The sequence below is a fragment of the Anguilla rostrata genome, chromosome 15 (genome assembly GCF_018555375.3).
Source record: "Anguilla rostrata isolate EN2019 chromosome 15, ASM1855537v3, whole genome shotgun sequence".
Taxonomy (NCBI): Eukaryota; Metazoa; Chordata; class Actinopteri; order Anguilliformes; family Anguillidae; genus Anguilla; species Anguilla rostrata.
This window is the reverse complement of record NC_057947.1, coordinates 14440156-14464727: the sequence shown is the minus strand read 5'-3', so window position 1 is coordinate 14464727 and position 24572 is coordinate 14440156. Positions and strand designations below refer to the sequence as shown.

The 24572-nt window shown below is 48.5% G+C and overlaps 1 protein-coding gene and 1 long non-coding RNA gene across 2 annotated transcripts in view; both read left to right on the top strand.

The window, feature by feature from the left end:
* Positions 1-24572, top strand: part of LOC135240415 (protein diaphanous homolog 3-like) — a 343268-nt gene that overhangs the window by 35112 nt on the left and 283584 nt on the right. The window contains exons 2-4 of the mRNA XM_064309839.1: positions 2178-2210; positions 7080-7250; positions 13237-13341. Coding sequence (XP_064165909.1) covers positions 2178-2210; positions 7080-7250; positions 13237-13341 — 309 coding nt within the window. The remainder of the gene's footprint in view (positions 1-2177; positions 2211-7079; positions 7251-13236; positions 13342-24572) is intronic.
* LOC135240416 (uncharacterized) lies at positions 18445-20369 on the top strand. Its single transcript, XR_010325674.1, has 2 exons — positions 18445-19401; positions 19864-20369. It is a non-coding gene; the product is annotated as an uncharacterized LOC135240416 (long non-coding RNA).

The following is a 24572-nucleotide window of genomic DNA, read 5'->3' as shown; positions in this document are numbered from 1 at the left end:
AGGCTTCTGGGTATCAGTGCGCTCCACTAACCACGTCCGGCTCTTCCAACGACGCCGCTCCGCCAGGGAGGCCACGCCACCCCCCTCTGCCGCTCATCGCCGAGCGGCAGAACTCTGTCCGTCTGTGAGATTCATTACCGTCCGTTTAGATGGCACTGATGCCACAACCGCCTTTCCGCGCCGCAGCAGCTTTCCCACTAGCTGCTCGCGGAAAGAGCGTAACCTGGGAAACGCCGTTTCTCTCCTCCTTTTCCCTTCCGGTCTGAAGAAGGCGCGGCTCTGTCGGTTCTGGCTGATCTTTTCTAGCCGTCTTTGTGCGGTGCTTGCTTGGCCGTGCGGAGCCCTGCGGAGCCCTGCGGAGCGGCTTTTCAGTGCCGTGGCCGCGCACTCGCCCAGCCTGATTGAGTGAGGGCTCCTTCCCCTCTGCTGCAGGTGACTGAGCAGAGACGGACGTGGGCAGGTGTGCGTGATGGGGACCAGCGGGGGAACATCTCCCGCTCCCATAATTCAGCTCCCTCCCGGCTCGGGAAATTGCCCCGTAAATCGTTTTCTTACGCCCCGCTGAAATGACCCCCCCGACCGGCCGCGGAGGTCTGTCCCATTTGAGTACGGGACGCGCGATCGCCCCGCGACGTGTCCTTACCCGCACCGCATTCGGGTCACACTCTCGCCGCGTCCTCCCTGCCCCACCTTCAGCGCTCCCAACCCCGGTGGCGGTTCGTCTTCGTCCCGAAGGCCGACTCCTGAGGTCTTTGGAAGATTTAATGCGAACATTATAGTGTATATTCAGAGCACAGCTGAATTTCTCAGCGTCTGACAGCAACCCGATAAGGAAAAATTCAGATCCTTTTGGGGGGAAAAATGTGGCCCAGCCGTGTCTGACCAGAACACTTCATCAGAAGTGTTTTCAGTGTCATGTGGAAGATTGGGTTTTCTGTCCCTGTATTTGGCAAAAAAATAAAAATAAAGTAAGAATTATACTTGGTCAAATTCAATTTTTATTGCTAAATATTAACAAGAAGTGTCTGACCGTTATGTATATTCCCACTGGTCTTGTTTAAATCTGTGAATGTTTGGAAGGAATTGAGTGCTGCTCGGCTAAATTATTGCTTTAATTTCCAGACTTCCATTCTGTCATCAAACTCAATTTCTGTGCTTTGCACTTTGTGCGACCGGGATCCATAATATAAAACAGTGGTTCCCAAACCTTTCAGGCCTGAGGCACCCGTGTGAATAATTTCCATTTCCGTGGCACCCCATAATGACGAATTAAGCTTGCAACTCCTTATACTCATGTTTTTAAATAATAAAAAAAACTGCCCACACTATGAACTGGTTGTGACTCTTATTGAAGACGGAAATAGATGAGCATGTCATAATATTAAATCTGTTTCTTTCAACAAATGACATTTTTAGAATTGTAGGTCATTCTCACGAGCCAATGCAGTGAAATAACTAACGACTTGACCACTCGGCTAATTTAGTGCAGCGATTAGCGCCACCACTGGGATCGGTCTTTGAGCCTTGCCCCATCCCTGCTCTTACAGTTTGTTTTGCTATCTTTTGTTCATTTATACAACCGCATCTAATTAATTAATTTTTGCGGTGAAATTTACAAAACAGCCGCGTTGTCAGTCTAGCTAAACGAATTAAAATCGGTCGTTTCAGAGAATTTGACCAAACGTATTTTGTTTACATCCTGACGGGAGATCAGTCTGTGCAGACAGAGGGTGAATGTTGACAGGACTGAGTTGAGGTGAATTCTAGTATTTTCAGTATGAGCAATGCTCCTTTATGAGTTAATATCAGTTGAGCTTACAAATGCTTCGTTATGAATTGAAATAAGTTTTTTTCTAATTCACAGTATGACTTATTAGCTTTTTAATTTTGAACATATAATTTAAATTATGAGGCTCCCCTTTACTTCCTGTATTTAGCCTACCATAAACACAAAGGCAAAATCTCATTTTGCGGTAACTGGAATGTAATGTGATTTCAAGGTCAGAGTCACCTTTCAGGCCCTGGGTTTTCCTCAGAATTTGCATACATATCATTGTGTCATAATCACTGCTTAGCCCCACAGATACAAGCTGGCCCTGACTGAAGAGAAACGAGGGGCAGGTTCTCTTTGGTTTTGGGCTGTGATTCTGATTATGTCCTTTTCTTTCCCTTTGTAGCAGTTAAATATTAGAACGCTTACGGATGACGTGGTAAGGCCTTTTCTGTTTGCTTCACTCCTCCTCTAACCGCACACCCACAGCATCCTCCTGGGGATGGGACAATGCGGCTTCATGACCTCATAAATGGGCGGAGCTACCAGGCGTTATCAGTAGCTCACTGATTCGAGCTAGTTGTCGTGCTTTGCTCTAGAGAGCAAAAGATTTTGATTGGTTCAAGCACGTTTACTGACAGAAATACAGCTTGTTCTAACTCCACCTGTTAAGGGGTTCATGAAACTTAATTCTCCCCACACTGCTTTCCATTACTGACCAAACATCACACACTTTGAGCATTTGATTGATGGGCGACTCAATAAACAAGGCTTATCCTTTATGATTGATGGCAGAATACGGGCCTTATGTTCACTAACTAAGAGTTTTTTCGTCCCTTTAACCGATTATACTGTGTATAATTGAACTGGATTTAACATAAATTTGCATGTAGAGCTTGGTAAGGCACTGTCTCCACTGCATTCGTTTGTATGGGCTTGGCTTGGTCTTCAGCACAGTTGGGAGCATGTGAGCATTTTATCTGAGCGTTTAGCCATATGTTTTTATTTACGCTCGGCGAAAATGTCTGGAACGATTGTAAAACAGTGATTTTCTTGTGATCCAAATAAATGTTCTTGGACGCTTTCCAGATGTTTCTGGCTGCGTGGAGCAGGTAAGCCATGCCAATGCGCAGGGAGAAAGGGAAGTTCAGTGATCAGTGTCACCGCGAACGATGTGTGTGTGCCTCGCATACAAGGCGGGCTCGTGCACGCACACACATACTCAGTCACGCGTGCTGCATCTCCCCAGTTCCATTGTCTGTACATTAAGCATTCATGCCTCTGTTCTGTCACCCCATCCGTGAGGCTTTTGAAATCCAGGAACTCTTTCACTTCCTTTAAATATGAACTGAAACGCTTTCCCAGTTTTTCTTTTATTTGGAAATATGCGTATGTTCAGTATGCTGTGTTAAGTGCCAAATTCGTATAGATTTGAGATGTATTTACACTTAAATTAATTCCATTCATATTCATTATTTAATTAATTTATTTAATAGCAGTGCTGTAAGCAGTTTCACTCAGCATGTAGTTTTGTGTGAATGATAATTCAAATTATTGTTGATCATCTTTTTGGTGGCTTTATTTGATATTATATTGATGCTTTTTAAACCAGATATCTTTTTAATTTCATCAGGCAGGGTCTAATTTTAATGTACCCTTCCATCTCTATCTTAAGACCCCAAACACAGTTCGTAAATGTCTAGCAAAATCAGATGCTGGGCTGAAATTGGAGTGTGTGCGTGATGTATCCAGCTATATTTTCATGAAATTTGACATTTTCTTTAACCACATAGATCAGCTGAAAACTCAGTTCTTTTTGCTGTGACAGCATGTCATATCAAAGTAGGTGGGCATTGCAAAGGATGGTGTCACCGGTGAGATGCGTGGGATCAATGGGAGGCCATGTGCAGACACCCAGATGTGTGAGATGTGAGACAGCCCTCCATGCTGCACACGAGAGCAAAGAGATTGTTGCTTATCTGGACTCGGAAAGGTGCCGCAGATCCCGGGATAGAGATCTTTAGCTTGTGGGGGAGGGGTCGCTTCCCTTTCAGTTTGGCCAATTCAGAAAATTGAGTTTCGTTGGATCATTTGAAAAATGCTCATGTTATATGGGGCTTTTTCAATTCATGAGTTGAATCTTCGTTCATTTCTTGGAGTGAAATGAAACTGACCCCAACCCTGGCCTGTGAATGTTTTCTTTTAATTGCTGTTCATTCACAACGCAGATGGTACTGTGTGTTTGCGTGTATGTGAGAGCGTGTGTGTGTGCATGTACGTGAGAGTGTGTGTGCTTGCAGAGAGAGGCTGAGACAGGGACAGAGGGTAATGAGCACATGCTGTTCTTCTGCAGTATGATCACACTGCCAGTGGGGCTCGCACAGAAATCAGTGTGAAGCGCACAAGTGCAGCGTAACCAGCAGGTGTCGCTGGTGCGTGAAGAGAGACGCTCATCCCGGCCGGCCGGACCCCTCCCATCGCTGGGGGGGACGGCAGAGCCAGCTGTGGGTCACCCGCCAGTCCGGGCCTCTGGACCGCCCCTCAGGGCGTGTCTGAAACGCGTTGTTTTTCGAGACTCCGCAGCAGCAGGACTTTGAGTGCTGAGTTGGGTGCAGACACCTTTCCTGCGCGCTCAGGCTGCAGTCTGTCATATTTATTGGCGTATAAACCCGCGCTTAATCAGCGAGGGCCTGGCCGGCCTTCTGAGGGATGGAGTAATTGCATGCGTAATGGAAGGTTTATCTGCGCTAGCGAACCGGCCCGCTCCCGAGGTCACGCCGCGCACCCAGGCTTTAACTCAGAGGATGAAATATGGAGCGCTGCCGAGGGCCTCGGCCCGCCCCGCCCGCCGCTGCGCCCTGAGCGCTAACCGACGCTGCGCCCTGAGCGCTAACCGACGCTGCGCCCTGAGCGCTAACCGACGCAGCGGCGCGTTCGCCTGGGGCCGCGCGCAATTTAACACACCCGCACCACGCACCGCGCTCAAATCGCTGAAAAGCTGATTCTGCAGTCCCAGAACAACGCATTAAAAAGCATTTTTGGAAACACTGGCGCGTAAGGCCGACCGAGGGTGCGTTCCGTTTACCGCGACTGAGAATGGGCTGGTGCATCGTCTGGGGAGAACCGCGCTCGTGCGGGAGGGGGAAGGGAGTTAACGGAGTTGTTTGCAGATGGAAGTTCTCCGTGATGGCTCTGTGACGGCCTTTGTGCTGAGAGCAGCTGATTGGACGATTAGGAGGGGGAGGGGCTGTGACTCTTCTCCTGCACGGCCATTAGTCTCCACATCAAAGACAATGGAGGCCATTCACAGCATATAGGCTATACAGGCTCCGGAGGGACTGCATCTGTACCTCACCTGCGTCTTTCTCACAATCATTCCCTTATTACTCTGCAAACAGCTGCCTTCCCCCAGCGCACCGCTCCTGTAGCAGAGCAGAACTTACTGTCGCACGCTCCTTTTATGGCATCATGCATAATGTATTAAACGACTAGCTTATTGCGATGGTAGCTTATTTCTTAATGAATTAATCAGGGAACGCACCGCACAGAATTCATCTTCATAGATTAATTTATCTCGCACATCTAAGTAGCCACTGACAACAGCAGACTGAGGAGGAGACCGAAGTGTACATGTTGTCTCCTGTACAAAAACAATCCATTCTCCCAAAGCGCGCTGTAGGTGAAGTCATGAAAGCAGCTACGGTGGTATTTAATTGAATGGGCATTAGTGTCACGGCAGATTATCTGAGCCGGAACTGCGGGTAAGATAATGCACAATGGGAAGACCGGTGTAGAATATCCCTGAAGATAAGGGCTGGCAATTTACCCGCCCAGTACAAATCAAAAGCCATAAGATGAACAAACTACCTTATCCCCCCCACGCCGATATCTCAATCTGCAGTCCCCGCTCTCATAGCCGCCTGATGATAAAAGCAAATAGTTTTTGACAAGTCTAATCCAATTACAGAATCATTATTGCTGTAATGTTTGATGCCGTCCGCACAACATAAATCAATTTGAGGCTTCTCTGCGCTTTATCTTGTTTGCTGTTGCTCTGCGCCCCAGTTACAAGGCAATTTATGGAGGAAGGGTATTATGGACAGTTTAGTGGCTGTATTGTGTGTGTCTGCTTTGTCCTCTTCGGTTGCTGTTCTCTGACCAGCGCATGAGCGTCCCTTTGGCCTCTCCTTAATGAGTTCTGCTCTGAGAACAACAGCGCACAGAAGCGAAGGCTCGTATCATTCACGCACCGCAGTCTCGGAAGAGTACGGAAGTGAATTCACCAGACAGAAGGAAATATTCAATAGGCAGTGGTGCTGTGCGTATGTTAAGAGTTTTCTAGTGCGTTGTAGTTTGTACTGCATATGAATTTGCTTTCTAAAAACATTTTTAAAATACTACTTTTTGAAAAACTTTAAATAAAAATACATTTAAACGTCAACCTAGTTGGAATCTGTCAAAAATGAAAAGACAAGTACTGTGTAAAATCAAAATTGGGGCAGCAATTGGGGAAAAAACAATAAAAAACAAGGCAGCAGACAAACACGGTCCTAGAAATCAGCACTTTTATGTAGTTTGCATTGAAGCTTTTAAAGTGGTGTTTTTATTTGAGCAGCTGTGTATAATATTGAAAGCTGCCTACAGCATTAGGCCTGTATTTGCTGGGCTTTTTCAGTCCTCAGTTATAAAGTTTTAGATTAACTATGTAGCATGCAAGTGAACTTTTTGCAACCAATATCTCTCTCTCTCTTTCGCACACACGCATTGAATATCTATACATTTAATTATGCTGGATGTGACTTTTCAGACTCATTTGTACACAAGGGTTTCGATATTTCACTTTCTCTGCATCCCTGTGCAAATAACTGGCTGCATGCTGTGTTCTAATAATGATTGGAAAGTTTCTGAAATGGACAGCACTTGAGGCTGGATTTACGGAAGGATTTTTTGTGCATCACAGTTTATAAAGGCTAAGAGCTCACACAGAATGCGATGAGGTGTACTATCAGTACTGCGGCTGGTATAATCCCGCTAAGAATTTATTTTTCTTGTTTCTGGGGATGGAGTCACTGCACCATTGCCTTTGGTACACACACAGTTTAGAATATGCATATGTGTTGCTGGGGATTAACTCCCTAAAGCCGCAAAGTGAATCTGTCCCTCTAGTTTGACTGTTGGGGCCCTATCGCTACTGGACACCTGCAGGCAGAGGGATTTGACAGGGCTTGTAGCGTTTTCTTTTTCCGGTGTGTTTGGTGTGCTGTTATAGCGGCTTTTTCATGTCCTCCTCCCCTCCCCCCCCCCCCAGCTGGACAGGTTCGCCAGCATCCGCATCCCCGGCAGCCGGAAGGAACGCCCGCACCTGGCGCACGTCAAGCACTCCGCCTCCAGCGACTGGCACGCCTCCTCCGAGTTCGAGGACCTCTCCACCAAAATCACCTCCGAGAAGGAGATCCTGGCCCTGTTTGAGAAGATGATGGTACGTTCAGGTTGCCTTCGCCTCAGCACAGGCACAGATGGTAACCTTAGGTTTCCTGGGATTTACCATTCAGTACGACCATATAAAGAGGGTACCAATGCAGTCATTCAACTGTGGTCACTTCATCACAAAAATAAATAAATAAAATGAATTGATTCAATTAAAACGAGAGCATAGACAAATTAATATTGTTAGCGAACATTATACCATAATTCTAACACTGTAACTAGAAAGCTAACAAAGTACTAAGATTTAAGTATATAATAAAAAGTGATATTTTTCTGTTTGTGTGGCTGAAGGATACAAGTTTGGGTTCTAAAATATATGCACTTAAACAATACAGATATTACAGAGTTTCCCATAATTTATACTGAGTGTGAGTGTATGTTTACTTTGTGAACAGTAGTGCAGAGGGGGTATTTCTGTCTGAGGTGTCAGTGGGACACCCTGGTGGTGGCAGTCACTCATACGGCTGGGGGGGGGGGGGGGAGACAGCTGTCAGGCCACTGTAACACCGAACTGAAATCCTCAGCTTTCCCAGGTGGACCGTGTAGTGGTGCGGGATTAGTGAGAGATGGGACACGCCCGCGGCGCACAGAGACTGCTCCCCTCCCGCCTCTGGGAGGTTTAGCGGGCGGAGGCTGGAGGAGGGGCCGGGGACTCGCATGTTCACGCCCCACTTGCTACGCACATCGCCTTGGTTTAGCTGCCAAGCAGCACGACCCGGGAGAAAGGGAAATAAGTAAGAGGGCGGAAAGTGAGCCTCATAAACAGCTCCCTGGAAAAAGGGGCTCGATTTGACTGCAGGCGGCGACCATGGGCAGGAGTCCACCGTGGAGCAGCTCAGCCAGGATGCTGCTCTTTACTCCTGCACTAGCTCCTCTCAGGGGCGTGTTTTCAGCGAGAGACGCGCCGCTGCTCTCCTGTAGCGCTGTGTGGACTGTAGTGAGGTGCAGGTGAGCGAATGGGAGGGCTCCTCTGCTTGGGGTATGGGCCGCGGGCAGGAAGGGAGAAGGGCTTTACGGCTCAAAGCGCTTATTCATTCCCCCTCTCCCTGACGCGCCCCTGTCGACCTGAGCCGCCGGCCCCCGCCGCCGCCGGAAAGTCATAAAGAATGGCTCCGTGACATTCACCCCCTCTCAATATGACCAGGCTTAACTGAGCTCTGCCTGGCTCCCCCTCAACCTTCACACTTCCACCCACCTCTACCTCACGTCCACCTCGGCGCGCCGTCTGCCCGCGCCAACACACACTCTGAGCAGCGCGCGGAACGTGCTGTGTGTCAGTCGCTCCTGTAAAAATAAGAACAAAATTCTCAATTTAAAAAAAAAAAAAGATTTGTCATCCTCAAGAGAACATCCATTAAGGTGTCTGTTCACCTGCTTACCTTTGCTGTAGGGTTTGAAATGCCACGCCTGCAGATCCTTACGGATCAGCTTTCTCCTGCTAAAATGTCACATGAGATTAACTCTGAAGTCAGGTGCTGGCAGGAAAAAAAAAAGCACGGGAATAAGTGGGGACATAAGTGTCAGGATACGTCAAACATTTCTGTAAACATCAAGCGGTTTGTAACATGACAAATTCACCGTGACAGGGCTAGTTTGCAGCAAATTGCTGTCTTTTAAGTGTGTATAATTGCAGATTTAGCTGCGGCAAAAATAGAATCTCTTTCATGTAGTTACTGTGGTTGACGGTAGTTTACTGCGCGTGTTTGGAGAATGACAGGTTCTGATGCCGAGTGACATACATGGCTGGGAACAGAACAAAGAATTGGAGCAACATATTGGTCCTGTAACCAAGCTATAGAGGGAGGGTCCTCAGAAAGCAGTTTAATGTCTTACCGACTGACAGGCGACTGAAAGTCCCCGTTCCAGGCGAACATAAATGTGTAAATATTTATTCAGTGTCTTCATAACCAGTTGGAGCCTGAAGGTGGGGAGGGGATTTAAGTGGCACGTGCGCTGTTTGCATTCGCCTCTTTCCCCAAATGGAAACTACAGAAGATTCTGCCTCTACTGCACGTCTGTAGGTTTCATATTAGCAGCAGTATGGGTAATGGCAGCGGAGGAGGTGCTGCTGTGAATATAAAATGGGCCCCAGAGCCCCGAAGCACGAGCGGAGATGTGCGGGAGATGTGCGTGTTTGTACCCTCTCGCTTTATCGCCGACTGCGCATCCTACGTTTTTCGGTAAAGCCGTTTTAGCCTCCGCCCCGCTCAGCTTCGTAAAGCTGGGCGCGCCCCTGCCCAAGCGTCCCCGCGGCCGACTCCGCCCTCGTCCAGTCTCCGCGGTCATCCCCTGTTTTTCCCAGCTGCGTAGAGCACGCCAGGCGCCAGGACCCCGCCAGCTCTTACTCCCCAGCTCTTTACCTCCAGCTTACTCCCGGCTCTTCTCCCGGCTCTTACTCCCGTCTTACCTCCCGCTCTACCCCGGCTCTACTCCCCGGCTCTTACTCCCCGGCTCTTACTCCCCGGCTCTTACTCCCCGGCTCTTACTCCCCGGCTCTTACTCCCCGGCTCTTACTCCCCGGCTCTTACTCCCCGGCTCTTACTCCCCGGCTCTTACTCCCCGGCTCTTTTCCAGCTCCTTTCCCGAGCAGCGGAGCCCCGGTTCCCGGGTTGGGACCGGGCCGGCCCGTGGCCGTAGCGCCTGAGGGGAACGTGCGCTGGCAGAACCGCGCTGGTGTCTGTCCAGCCGGGAACATGACGCGGTGTCAGGGCTAACTCGGGTAATTGATGGTCCTCCAGTGTCTGCCTTCAAGTCATCCCCGGTGTGTGTGGGTGTGCGCCATGCATGTATCTGACAGAGCTGTCACTACATTGTGACACAAGCCTTTAATTGCATAGCCTCGTTGTCATTGTCGTTACTCCGCTTTTTTAACACTCACATCACATGCATGCTGAACTTTCCATACTACCCTTGATGCACACACGCAAGGGTACCGCAGGGTCTAATTAGTCTTTCATCTCGGTTGTTGCCATTGGCTCTGTCATGACACATCATGACTATGTCCGGAGGGTCATTCAGTGTTGAAATTCTGATTTTGCCTCGCTGTTGCCCTCGACTGTCTGCGTGGACTAATCCCTGTGCATTCGCGGAGTCCACATGTCTAAATGTATTCCAGGTGAAGCGCAGGGGTATGCAGAAGCGCTGCTTTGTTCCTGTCGGTGGGCTGTGTACAGGTGTGCCGCGGTGGAGTTCATTTTGTTCTGAACAGAGCAGCTGAACGTGGGCGAAGCCCTTCAGCTGAATGACAGCGTGCTGGGGATTCGTCTCATCTTCAAAAAGAACACGCCGGATAAAAAGGAAAAAAAATGGTTTACTGTACTGCTGGAACTTAATGGCTCCCCTACAAAGCCACCGCAGAGAGATAATTTTGGCTCTTATTACCTTTCCGCCCGTTTCATACTGTTCCCTGTTTGCCCCCCTTTCATTCTGTCTCTTGCACCTGGAGGGAGTTTCTCTCCGAAATTGTGGCCGCGTTTCCTGTGCTGCGGATGTGTCCGGCTCTGTGTGCCCCCGGCCCCTGTCGGAACCTTCCGGCACACGGGCTCGAGCGTGTGTGAGGGCGGATGAGTAATGTTTCTGACAGAGCGGCTGAGCAGAGCCTGAGCGGAGCAGAAGCTCTTATTGCCCATACGGCCGCTCCGCTGTCTTACAGAGCGGTCCCTTTGGCTTGCTGATCTGATACCAATTTCTTAAACTTTCCTCCTCACCTTCTCACTTTCTCCCCCCCTCGGCTGCGTGGGGTTGCGGCTGTAGCTTACCTTCCTTCAAATTAATTTCCTCGTTTGTCTGTTGCAATGCGGCCTGTTAATATTCCAACCAGAGCTAAGGGTCACTTCCATTTAGATTCAGTCAGTTTGGGAAATTTCAGTTCCGTTTCCAAATTGGAATTCACTCAAACCTTGGTTCGACCGACCGTGAATGTTTTGTATTCAGTTGGTTGATTTTCTCCCTTATTATAGACAATTATTTATTTATTTTTGTTTTCAGTCCAGATCTGCCAATAGCCCAATTGTGTGTACAAGATGCGTTAAGTATGTGCTTTAAGTAGCTGCGTTAGGAAACCACAAATAGTACATATGTCTCAAATGTCAGTCCTCATACTTTAGCCAATAAGACATTGTCTCAAGTGCTGTCGTCCAATCCGGCCTCATCTCAAGGTGCTTTCATCGAATCCCCGCCTTCATTCTCAAACAGATGCTGAAGATCGCTAAGCAGCTGGACCTTCTCCCGTGTGGCGTAGGCAGGAGTTTTACAGGAGTAACATGATGATGATGATGTCTGTCTGCCTGTCTGTCTGTCCGTCCGTCCGTCCGTGACAGACATATCTGGGAAAGGAATGGCCGGATTGCCCTGAAATTTGCGGTGCACAATCATGCTCCCAGGAGGAAGAAACTTATTGACTTTGGTGACCCCACGACCTTTCCTGTGGACCCACCATCAGACCAATCGTAACTCGAAAAGTAATGACTGGATTGCAGAGACAATTGCCGTGCACACTCATGTGATGGGAGGCTGCTCTACTGAGTGCATTCTTTCTGGTTTAAATACATAATTGCCGTTGCTAACCGAAGCTCCACTTCAAATGGGGGAAAAGCAGGGGAACCTCTGAGCCGGAAGATGGCCCCGCCGGGCCAGGCTGCTGGAGACACGAGTTTCCTTTTTCAGCCTGAGGTGTTCATTCGCACCTCGGTGGGAAGCAAGAGTTTAACGATTTTCATGTAAACTAATTTCCCATGTTGGAGGGTAATAGGTTAATCTATCTTCCTGCAGAGTGTCCGTCGAGTGGATGGTACACGTGGTGTGTCTCTCGGTAGTTACCTCGACACAGCTAGGAATGAATAATCTTTGGTAGCCAATAACATTTCTTAATTTACTGTACATTCTTTGGGAAACATTTAACGAGGTGATTAAAGTTAATATAGCAGCTGTCTCGCGGTGCTGGGGAGGCATATTGCCTTTGCTGGTCCCAAATTGCATTAATCTTACAGACTTCTCATATATGGAAGCAGCTCTCATTTGTAAAGACCAATGTCACCTTTTAGACTGGATAATCACAGAATGGCAGAGCAGTAGTCTGTCCAAAGAAATTTCCATCTCTACAGAACTGCCAGACCCTGGAATGGTTGGCAAGCGGGGGTGGTAGGAGAGTGATGTACAAAAAAAAAAAGAAAACTACACGCTCAGGCACACAGGCACGTTAACACGGAGACACACACACACACACACATACACAGACACACATAGATGCACATGCACACACGTAAGCATACACAGGCACACACAAACACACGCACACACACGCACCGGCATATGCACACACAGTCACACATAGAGACACACACCCACACACAAAGACACAGGCACACATAAAGGCACACACACACACACGCGCACACACTCAGAAGCAGACCGGCTCTCAGGCTTTTGGTGGGTCTGAGGTTGTGTGTGTAGAAGGATGAGGGTGCAGGGATGAGAGCCCCCCCCCCCGCTGTCTCTACACCTTGGTCTCCTGCTCTCATCTCTCTGTTTTTGTTTCTCCTTCTGCCTCTCCTTCCCTTCTAAACTCTATTTTTCCTCCCCCCCACTCTCTCTCTTTCTCTCTCGACTGCGATCGAAATGTTAACCAAGTACTTTGACACTGTCCGTTTAAAAATGCAGTGTTGCTACAAAGGACTGATTTTGAAGGCTTGTAGCAGCTGCGTCTTCATGTCTTGTTTTCTCTCCCCAGAAAGTAAACCATTGCATTGTTTCAGTTGTTTCCATATGTTTCCCCCATACAAGCAATACTTGTGTATTGTGCAGTCTGAAAGGTTGAGTTCATTATTTCCTTATGAAGAAATCCCCTTATTTCACTGTTATAGTATTTTTTTGTAGTAATACAAATTTTAAGCTGATAGACATAAAAATGAAATTTTATAAGAGAGTGCACACTAAACGCTTGACAGCTTTTTTCCCCTTGTTGTTTTTTTTTCTCACAGGAGGATATGAACCTAAACGAAGATAAAAAAGCTCCTTTGCGTGAAAAGGACCTGAACATGAAAAAGGAGATGGTCATCCAGTACATCATCACAGCCTCCAAAACGGTAAGCAGCAGATTTGATGTGTTTCCGGCTGCCTTCCTCTCTGTTCACTTCCTCTGTCTGAAAGCGTTTGCGCCGCTGGGCGTGTCTATTTCCCACCTTTAGTCTGAGTTAGGAGATTATGACCACTGGAGTGTGAGCTGAGTAGAGTGTGCTAAACTGTGCTGAGGAGAGTGTGTTAAACTGTGCTGAGGAGAGGGTGTTGTACTGTACTGAGGAGTGGGTGTTGTACTGTACTGAGGAGTGGGTGTTGTACTGTACTGAGGAGTGGGTGTTGTACTGTACTGAGGAGTGGGTGTTGTACTGTACTGAGGAGTGGGTGTTGTACTGTACTGAGGAGTGGGTGTTGTACTGTACTGAGGAGTGGGTGTTGTACTGTACTGAGGAGTGGGTGTTGTGCTGTACTGAGGAGTGGGTGTTGTACTGTACTGAGGAGTGGGTGTTGTACTGTACTGAGGAGTGGGTGTTGTGCTGTACTGAGGAGTGGGTGTTGTACTGTGCTGAGGAGTGGGTGTTGTACTGTGCTGAGGAGTGGATGTTGTACTGTACTGAGGAGTGGGTGTTGTACTGTACTGAGGAGTGGGTGTTGTACTGTACTGCAGTTTTGTCGCACTGGGAGAGGTGGGTAGGGGCTGCAGGCTGAATCGGGCCAGGACAGCACTGACATCCTGGCACCGTGTGACAGGGTGACTCTCCTTCACTTCGAACACCACGACTCTTTCTTCTGCGCTGGCTTTCCCAGTTTGACTTTGAATCTAAAAATGTGTGTTAAATCTTTTGGCCTGGCCATCTGCTCTGCTATACTTGAGGTATTGGGATTGTTATCTTGCCAGTGTTAGATAATAGTTTCTGACACATATTCCATGGGGTAAAATATTTATAACTTGAGTATATTGTATTCAGTGACAGTTGAATCAATGGAAGTCATTATCCAGAATATCCAGGCCTCAGTCTCCTCAAGAACTAAAACCAGGCTGGCTCATTATACCCCTTTCCCACTGTAGAGCTGAACCAGGCTGGCTCATTATACCCCTTTCCCACTGTAGAGCTGAACCAGGCTGGCTCATTATACCCCTTTCCCACTGTAGAGCTGAACCAGGCTGGCTCATTATACCCCTTTCCCACTGTAGAGCTGAACCAGGCTGGCTCATTATACCCCTTTCCCACTGTAGAGCTGAACCAGGCTGGCTCATTATACCCCTTTCCCACTGTAGAGCTGAACCAGGCTGGCTCATTATACCCCTTTCCCACTGTAGAGCTGAACCAGGCTGGCTCATTATATCCCTTTCCCACTGTAGAGCTGAACCAGGCTGGCTCATTATACCCCTTTCCCACTGTAGAGCTGAACCAGGCTGGCTCATTATACCCCTTTCCCACTGTAGAGCTGAACCAGGCTGGCTCATTATATCCCTTTCCCACTGTAGAGCTGAACCAGGCTGGCTCATTATACCCCTTTCCCACTGTAGAGCTGAACCAGGCTGGCTCATTATACCCCTTTCCCACTGTAGAGCTGAACCAGGCTGGCTCATTATACCCCTTTCCCACTGTAGAGCTGAACCAGGCTGGCTCATTATACCCCTTTCCCACTGTAGAGCTGAACCAGGCTGGCTCATTATACCCTTTCCACTGTAGAGCTGAACCAGGCTGGCTCATTATTCCCTTTCCACTGTAGACTGAACCAGGCTGGCTCATTATACCCCTTTCCACTGTGAGCTGAACCAGGCTGGCTCATTATATCCCTTTCCCACTGTAGAGCTGAACCAGGCTGCTCATTAATCCCCTTTCCCACTGTAGAGCTGAACCAGGCTGGCTCATTATAATCCCTTTTCCACTGTAAGCTGAACCAGGCTGGCTCATTATACACTTTCCCACTGTAGAGCTGAACCAGCTGGTTCATTTACCCTTTCCACTGTAGAGCTGAACAGGCGTGCTCATTATTACCCTTTCCACTGAGAGGTGAACCAGGCTGGCTCATTTATTCCCTTTCCCACTGAGAGCTGAACCAGGCTGGCTCATTGTAACCCTTTCCCACTGAAGCTGAACCAGGCTGGCTCTTACCCCTTTCACCACGTTAACTGACAGCTGGCTTATACCCCTTTCCACTGTAGAGCTGAACCAGGCTGGCTCATTATACCCCTTTCCCACTGTAACTGAACCAGGCTGGCTCATTATCCCTTTCCATGTAGAGCTGAACCAGGCTGGCTCATATAATCCCATTATCCACTGTAGAGCTGAACCAGGCTGGCTCATTATACCCTCTTCCCACTGTAAGCTGAACCAGGCTGGCTCATTATACCCTTTCCCACTGTAGAGCTGGAACCAGGCTGGCTCATTATCCCTTTCCCACTGTAGAGCTGGACCAGGCTGGCTCATTATACCCCTTTCCCACTGTAGAGCTGAACCAGGCTGGCTCATTATACCCTTTCCCACTGTAGAGCTGAACCAGGCTGGCTCATTATTCCCCTTTCCCACTGTAGAGCTGAACCAGGCTGGCTCATTATATCCCTTTCCCACTGTAGAGCTGAACCAGGCTGGCTCATTATTCCCCTTTCCCACTGTAGAGCTGAACCAGGCTGGCTCATTATTCCCCTTTCCCACTGTAGAGCTGAACCAGGCTGGCTCATTATATCCCTTTCCCACTGTAGAGCTGGACCAGGCTGGCTCATTATTCCCCTTTCCCACTGTAGAGCTGAACCAGACTGGCTCATTATACCCCTTTCCCACTGTAGAGCTGAACCAGGCTGGCTCATTATACCCCTTTCCCACTGTAGAGCTGAACCAGGCTGGCTCATTATACCCCTTTCCCACTGTAGAGCTGAACCAGGCTGGCTCATTATCACCCTTTCCCACTGTAGAGCTGACCAGGCTGGCTCATTATTCCCCTTTCCCACTGTAGAGCTGAACCAGGCTGGCTCATTATACCCCTTTCCCACTGTAGAGCTGAACCAGGCTGGCTCATTATACCCCTTTCCCACTGTAGAGCTGAACCAGGCTGGCTCATTATACCCCTTTCCCACTGTAGAGCTGGACCAGGCTGGCTCATTATCCCTTTCCCACTGTAGAGCTGAACCAGGCTGGCTCATTATTCCCCTTTCCCACTGTAGAGCTGGACCAGGCTGGCTCATTATACCCCTTTCCCACTGTAGAGCTGAACCAGGCTGGCTCATTATACCCCTTTCCCACTGTAGAGCTGAACCAGGCTGGCTCATTATACCCCTTTCCCACTGTAGAGCTGAACCAGGCTGGCTCATTATACCCCTTTCCCACTGTAGAGCTGAACCAGGCTGGCTCATTATACCCCTTTCCCACTGTAGAGCTGAACCAGGCTGGCTCATTATACCCCTTTCCCACTGTAGAGCTGAACCAGGCTGGCTCATTATACCCCTTTCCCACTGTAAGCTGAACCAGGCTGGCTCATTATTCCCTTTCCCACTGTAGAGCTGAACCAGGCTGGCTCATTATACCCCTTTCCCACTGTAGAGCTGAACCAGGCTGGCTCATTATACCCCTTTCCCACTGTAGAGCTGAACCAGGCTGGCTCATTATACCCCTTTCCCACTGTAGAGCTGAACCAGGCTGGCTCATTATTCCCCTTTCCCACTGTAGAGCTGAACCAGGCTGGCTCATTATATCCCTTTCCCACTGTAGAGCTGAACCAGGCTGGCTCATTATATCCCTTTCCCACTGTAGAGCTGAACCAGGCTGGCTCATTATACCCCTTTCCCACTGTAGAGCTGAACCAGGCTGGCTCATTATATCCCTTTCCCACTGTAGAGCTGAACCAGGCTGATGAATATTCTGATATTTCAATCTCAATGGGGCTTTCCTGGTAGGAAAAAAATATGAATAAAAAGGATGCTTTTCCCATGGTCAGAAGTTGCACAGTGAAGTAGCCTACCTAAAATAAATAAACAAATGCATAAAAACACTTAACACATGGTCATTACCCTAATAATGGCTCACTATCTCATAAACTAACACTGCCATTATACCATTATAGCATGCAAAAACCGTAATATGTAACACTTAAGAAACACTTGTATTAATAAGAATAAAGTGGGGTCATTTGTAACAATAAGAAGGGATTTAGTGAATATTTCATTAGTAATGTGAAACCCAATGCGCCAAGTAATCTGTATTAATTTCAGAAGCTGCATTAGAGCGATCAGAGTGTTTTTGTATTCCTGTCCAGTAGAGACCTCATTTCCATTTCTTGCATTTTCCATGCGTTGAGCATGTTTGTTCAGACATGGTATTAGCGTGGTTACAAAGGGAATAATTCAATTTTCTGAAATTGATAAGGAACCGTGAATCTTTAATGTTGACAGGGCTGAATATTTAATTTATCATTTTTTACAGCATGGGAATGTGTGCAATTGTAGAATCCACATTTGAGACTCGCAAAGGTGCATCAAAAAAGCATTTTGGACTCGAGCGAACGGCGGCGTCTAATCCCCCCTCAGCCCGGCCTGGCTCCGTCTCTGCCTCCAAACCTGGCTGAAAATCACAAGCAAACGGGAGCGTTTAATTATCCTGCAGTTTGCGCTCGTCTTCAGGGAATGTGATTATTTTAGAGTGCCGTAAGATTGGCTGATCCGCTGTATTCCCTCCTCATATTTTTGAAGGGTATAAAACAGTCTGATGTGTGCTCTCCAGACCGGCTCGCTTTCTTTTCCGCTTTTTTTTTTTGCTCCTATTGTGAACGCAGATTTTCTCCTTGAAAGTTTGCGGCGCAGCGATCAAGGGCAGGGGAAAGTTGAGCCTGAGAAACCCACGTCATTCAGCAGCCACTTCCCTCCAAATAAATAAATAAAGGCTGCATACAGTACATCGATTTCAATTACCCTCTGGGACATAAACCTTTACAAGACTGTGGAAGTGAATTAAAAAAACACACAAAGCAGGAACTTTTGATAAATAAATGCATTTAACATTGATTGGAAATGGTTTAAAATGCGATTCGTCAAATGCGGTAAATTGCGTATTACAATCAATAAGTATAGTTCAGGCTTTTCATAAGGTAGGAAGTATAAATAAAAAACAACGGAAAACAAAGGTTTTTGTGGCTGGAAGCTTTGTGTAATTATGACCAGCTGTATCAGCCAATGGGAGAGCGGAGGGGAGGGGCCACGGAGCCCCCGGCCTCATCACAGCACAGCAATCATGCGTGTCCACCTCTGTCAGAGCGGAAAAGTGACATTTTCTCTCCCTGTTTCCCCATGATTCCCTGCTGTACTCCTATGTGACAGCTGCTGGAAAGACAGGTGTGGCTCGATCCCTAGCTGTCCCAGAGGCCTCTCTGATTTATTGAATCTGCCTCCTTACCTGTTCTGAGTCCCAATACTGAAATTCACACCGCCCCCCCGTCAGGCTCTGGCTGGAATAACACCTTTTGATTTCTGCCACCCATGTCTACAGGGCTTTGGCTGCATGACCCTCACGCCTACTACTAGCACTGTGCTCCATCAACAAAAAATTAAAATGTGAAAAATCAATAACACGAAAATGCAGTTGAAAGGGTAGTGAAGCAGTCTTATTACTTGTGTGGAATGGCAAGTAACATGTAGGCTATTTAGAGACAACCTGTGCAATGTGGGAGCTTCAACAACAGCTGAGCAGTATTGGCCATTGTGACATGAGATGATGTTACCTGATTATGGCGGTCATTGTGACATCAGGTGATGCTGGCTGATGTGGTGTCATTGTGTTATCAGGTGATGAAGCTGATTGCGAGGGAATCATTGTGACATAAGATGGTGCCGGCTGATGGTGGCGTTATTGTGTTATCAGGTGATGTTGCGTAGCTGATTGTGGGGGATGAGGTCATTGTGACATAAGACGTGAACTAATTGTGGTATTATTGTGACATCAGCAGGTGTTCGCATGTTGTGGTGTTACTTTGCCCTCAGATGATGCTGTCTACTCAGTGTAGGTCATTAACCCCTTTGTGCAAGCCTCCTAGTGGCCAGGAAACCAGCATCCTGCGATTGCTCAACTCAGACATTCAGTGCTCCAGCAACCAAGCTATGATTCACCATTGCAACAAGGTCAAGCCAACAATAGGTATGCCGATACAGCAGAGAAAAAGGAGGAATTCTTGCGTAATTATACCACGTTATTATTCTGTCAATATCTGTGACAAAATATGGATTAAATATATAGTCTTACCATTGGTTTTACACATAGAGATGTTCCTTTCAGTGGTCGTTTGAGAAATGAACATGCAAATGGAAAGCAGGGGTATGCATTTACATCGGCCACACACAAAACCCCACCTGATTTCATGCCGTTGTAACTCTGTTCAGTTCATTCTGGTTTGATAAGTCTTTTATCCAGTAAAGGACAGTGCAAGTTTCCCAACGGCGTATGGCATGTCTCATTGGGAGTTTATAACAACAATTCGGAGCCAAGTGCAACACCATGAATGGTTGCTTCAGCACTGCATTGTGCAGCCAACCATAACTTTAGGCAGTAATACACAAGCGCTTTGGTGAAACGTAATTGTTGTTTTCTTTTGGTTTTTAGAATATTTTACTTATCTTGCCAACTCATCAGCATGGCTAAAGCAAATTCTCCCCATTCTGACATGGATTTGGAGAGTGGGTCAGAAGAGGAGGAAGCATGAAGTCTAGCGAAGAGGCATATGAAAAAGGCGATGATTAATGCTTGTGCCATTTCAATTGTTTATTTTGTCATTTTTTGATATTGTTATGTTTGCATTCGTTGTAATGGACAACTGTTAGCCCTTGGTAGTAATGCTCAGCATATTTGTATTTGGGACTAGCTAATAGCTGTTAGTAGAGGGGCATTGTTAACGTACGCAGTTCGGTGTAGTGGCTCATAGTCAGCTGGCTTGCTTTGTTAGAATTCATCCCACTCACAATGCCTATACATTTCTGCAAGTAAAATGCAACCCCTACCTATGAAGAGGGAAACGTGTTCACAAAACAGCTTACACGTTCTGAGATGATGTGGAGTAGTGTAAAGTATTGTAATTCAAGGTTAAATAAATGAAGGTATCAAAAAAGGAATGCTGTCCATTTTCCCTCTGCTGTTGGGTATGGTGTTGTGACGGTAGCGCTGCCGTCTGTCCCCACGCTAGCTGCTTTGCGTCATTGTGACGTCGCGCCACGTTAGCCAAGTGATTTTACTGAACCGGTGTGACCAGGGACACACCGCTGCCTTGACACATGAATGGCAACCACAGTCTCTATGGAAACAGCGGCCTGCTTGCGATGGGCTGATAGGCTAATTCCTTCAGGCGTGTTCCGGGATGGAGCTGCGGCACGCGGAGGAGACGCAGCGGGGCCGGGCCTCCACACTCGGGCTCTTTCTGTGACCCAGCGCTAGGAGCCATTCCTCTCCTCCGCTCTAACCGCACACTCAGACCCAGAGGCCAGCCCCACTCCATAAAGCATTTCCAGTGCAAAGCGCGGAGCTGGCTGGAGCTGGCTGGAGCCCGGCTATTCATTTATCCGACTGTTTTAAGGAAACGATTTCCGTTCGCGCTTCCCCAAGGCGGGCTCCGACGGGACGCAGAGGTCAGAATAAGCCTGATTAAGCCTCTTTATGGACTCCATCTGATCGGCCTCTGTGCGTCTGCGGGCCCTGGGCGAGGCCTGTTTCCTGTCCCGCTGCGCGGCGGGTCCCCCGCGAGACGCCCGTGTCCAATGTCACATTTCTGCACCTGTTACCTTCGCCAAGATGGGACAGAGGGCACTATTTAAGAATGCAAAACTAGGATGGGGACCACCCGAATATCCTCAGACCGCACACACCCTCTTAACATACGCATGCTTTCATCACGTGTGACAGATTTGTGGAATTCAGTGTTATAGATTAATATGTATGTTTATTAGTTTATTAAGACATCTTTCCTAAGCAGGCAGGATGGCAGTAAGTGGATCTTGGCACAGAGTGCTGCTAGTAGGGACTTCAGCACACTGCTCATTGGTTGTTCAGGCTCAGAATCTGCACAGCCCCTGTTTGTCCCCCTGGGTGAACATCTCTTTTCACAATTGACATCATTATGACTGACCTATTTGTTTTTTTTTTTTCTCTACTTCCAAGATAAATTGGACAGCCGCATTTTGTGTAGTGATTTAACATGGACCCCTTCTATGTCTGAATGGCTCGGCACACTGTGAAGTGAGTGGGCTCCACAGTGCTCCCATTTTAGGAGCATTTTCTCCTGAAACTAGATGTGTGCAGACTGGAAAAATAATTTAGCTGCACATCTACTAATTGAGATGCATTAGTGTGCTCCTGAATTTTTTAAACTTGGCAGCACGTGCTTCTTGAGTGAAAAAAATGTTATCGTGGAGCCCTGAATGACTCAACTTTTAATGAAGGCCGTAAGAAATTATGAGCTCAGTGCGAGTCTGCCTGAGAGTTGTGGGTAAACAGGCTGTTTGCAGCTGATGAGTTCAGTGCAAGTCTGACTGATAGTTAAAATTATGTATAAGCTGTGGGTAAACGGGCTGTTTGCAACTGTCACTGTAATAAATCATAAAATATACACTGAATTCCAATGTAGAATTATACAGTAAGCGTGAGCTTAAGCAGGCAGCAGCCAGGAATTTTTATCCTCCAGGGGTGATGTTTTTATGCTCCTGATTGGCTCACGGATTCAAATCCTGAGAAGAGGGGAGCGCCTGAAACCTGGAGCAGGCTACGTTACATGGAACAGCCTCACTTACCTGGAGCGGCCTCCCTTACCTGGAGCAGCCTGCTTTACCTGGAGTAGCCTGCCTTACCTGGAGTAGCCTACCTTACCTGGAGCGGCCTCCCTTACCTGGAGCAGCCTGCTTTACCTGGAGTAGCCTGCCTTACCTGGAGTAGCCTACCTTACCTGGAGCGGCCTCCCTTACCTGGAGCAGCCTCCCTTACCTGGAGTAGCCTCCCTTACTTGGAGCAGCCTGCTTTACCTGGAGCCGCCTGTCTTACCTGGAGCAGCCTGCCTTACCTGGAGTAGCCTACCTTACCTGGAGCGGCCTCCCTTACCTGGAGTAGCCTGCCTTACCTGGAGTAGCCTACCTTGCCTGGAGCAGCCTCGCTTACCTGGCGCAGCCTCCCTTACCTGGAGAAGCCTGCCTTACCTGGAGCAGCCTCCCTTACCTGGAGCAGCCTGTCTTACCTGGAGCAGCCTCGCTTACCTGGAGCAGCCTCCCTTACCTGGAGCAACCTGCTTTACCTGGAGCAGCCTGTCTTACCTGAAGTAGCCTACCTTGCCTGGAGTAGCCTCCCTTACCTGGAGTAGCCTCCCTTACCTGGAGCAGCCTGCCTTACCTGGAGCACCTCCCTTACCTGGAGCAGCCTGCCTTACCTGGAGCAGCCTGCCTTACCTGGAGCAGCCTGTCTTACCTGGAGCAGCCTGTCTTACCTGGAGCAGCCTGCCTTACCTGGAGCAGCCTCCCTTACCTGGAGCAGCTGGAGATGCTATGGATCTACATGAGCACGTGCACGTAAATGGAGACATCAAAAAACAAAAATAATAAAATAAAAACAGTAAAAAAAAAAAATGAATAGAAAGTCTTGTATGACAAGAAGTCATGCTTCCTGTACTGATGATATTCACTACAGCGATGAAACGGGAGTCTTGCCAAGAACATTTGAATATCAGATGAAATTTTTACCTCGGGCTCTTCACTGAGGTAGAACAAGTTAGCATTAAAAATATAGTTTTAGCTTTAAATGCATATTTAAAACAAGCAAGCAAGGGAAAAAAGGGCTTCTCCTAACCAAATATTCTTTGTGCAAATGGGCCTGGAGGAACGCGGCGGTTAAAATGGCTGAACTGCTCCATACAGATGCAGAGGAGCGCAGCAGCAGTGTCCCTGTGGAGCGGGGCCGTTTCCTGCTCCTCATTATGGGCTGGGGCAGAGCCAGCGCTCCGGTCCGGCCCCCGGGGACTGCGCCGCTGTGCTGGACCCGTGGGCCCCCCCGCCTGACCGAGCCCCCGAAGCTGCCTGGAGAGGGCACGTTCCTCTCCACCCCATTCAGGAAGTCCGCTTGGGAAAGCTTTATTTAAAATAACGGCCATTTATTTAAAATTAGTGAATGCAATTTCAGGAATTGTAAAGTGATTTCTCTCCAACCCTGCTGCACAGATAGCGGTGTCATTGTTTGGGACCATAAAACACCGTGGGTTTATGTACTGATGAAACATGCATATGTAAAGGAGAGCCACAACCAAACAAACCACACACTGCAGTACGAAGCAGCTGCCCTGATGGGCAGGAGAGCCGGCGAGATCCGGAGCGGAGCGGAGCACGCACAGAGCGAGGCGTGACCAGCAGATGGCAGTGTTCACTTCCGGATGCCTGAGACGGAGAGAGAGCAGGCGGTTTGAGAACTTAAGCTCAGCTGCTCGGGGACTTCATGAAGCGCCGCTGCCCTGGATGTGAAGGCTCAAGCGCGCGCCGGCTCCTTGTTTCGCACATCATTAGTTCCGGGGCTCCCCAGATAACGATCTCGGGGTGACACCGTTGTCCTTTAAGAGGCAGGAGCAGCGGGGGAGACGGGGCCGGCTGCGGTCCGGAGCGGCCTCTCACAGCCCACCGTGTCCCTGTCATTCGTTCGGCTCACGCCGGCTCTGGAGCGAATATTCAAATCCGGCCGTGCGTTACATGCACACGAGCCCGCCTCCGCCTCGGCGTCCCTTTGACTGCGGTACCTGCTCATTGGCCTTTGCTTTGGCGTGTTTGAGTGACTGTGCTACCCTTCAGAGCGGGGCCCTCCGCTCTTTCTTTAATGCAGATTTTCCTGTAGAGGAGACTTTCACATTGGCCACAAATCACCTCCGCAAAGTTTAATCTCTCTCTCCCTCTCTTTTTGGCTCCCCTCACTCTTGAGCGGCTGTAGGTCATGCGGTGAAGAAAAGCAGTTGTGCTATAGCCCTGACTTAGCGCGCCGCTCGCTTTTGAAAGCCCCCCTGGCTGCCCTTGGTGATAGATGTATTATACAGGAAGCTTTCTCCCGTTCCGCCCAGCCCGTGTGAACCCAGTTCACCGCGCTCGCCGAGTGCGGGGGATGGAGCTGGGCGCCTGGCCCAGTTACTGAAGTTTAGCTTCCTTCTGCGGCTCAACACGGGCTCATTACGCTCTGAGGCTGGAGGTGTGGACCGCTTGCCGTGCCCCAAAGTGTCCGCGTCTCCGCCTGCTCCTTCTCCTGTGGCCAAAGCCCTCTTCCCTCCACCAGGCTGCACCGCTGAATTATGGGTAATGTTTCCATTA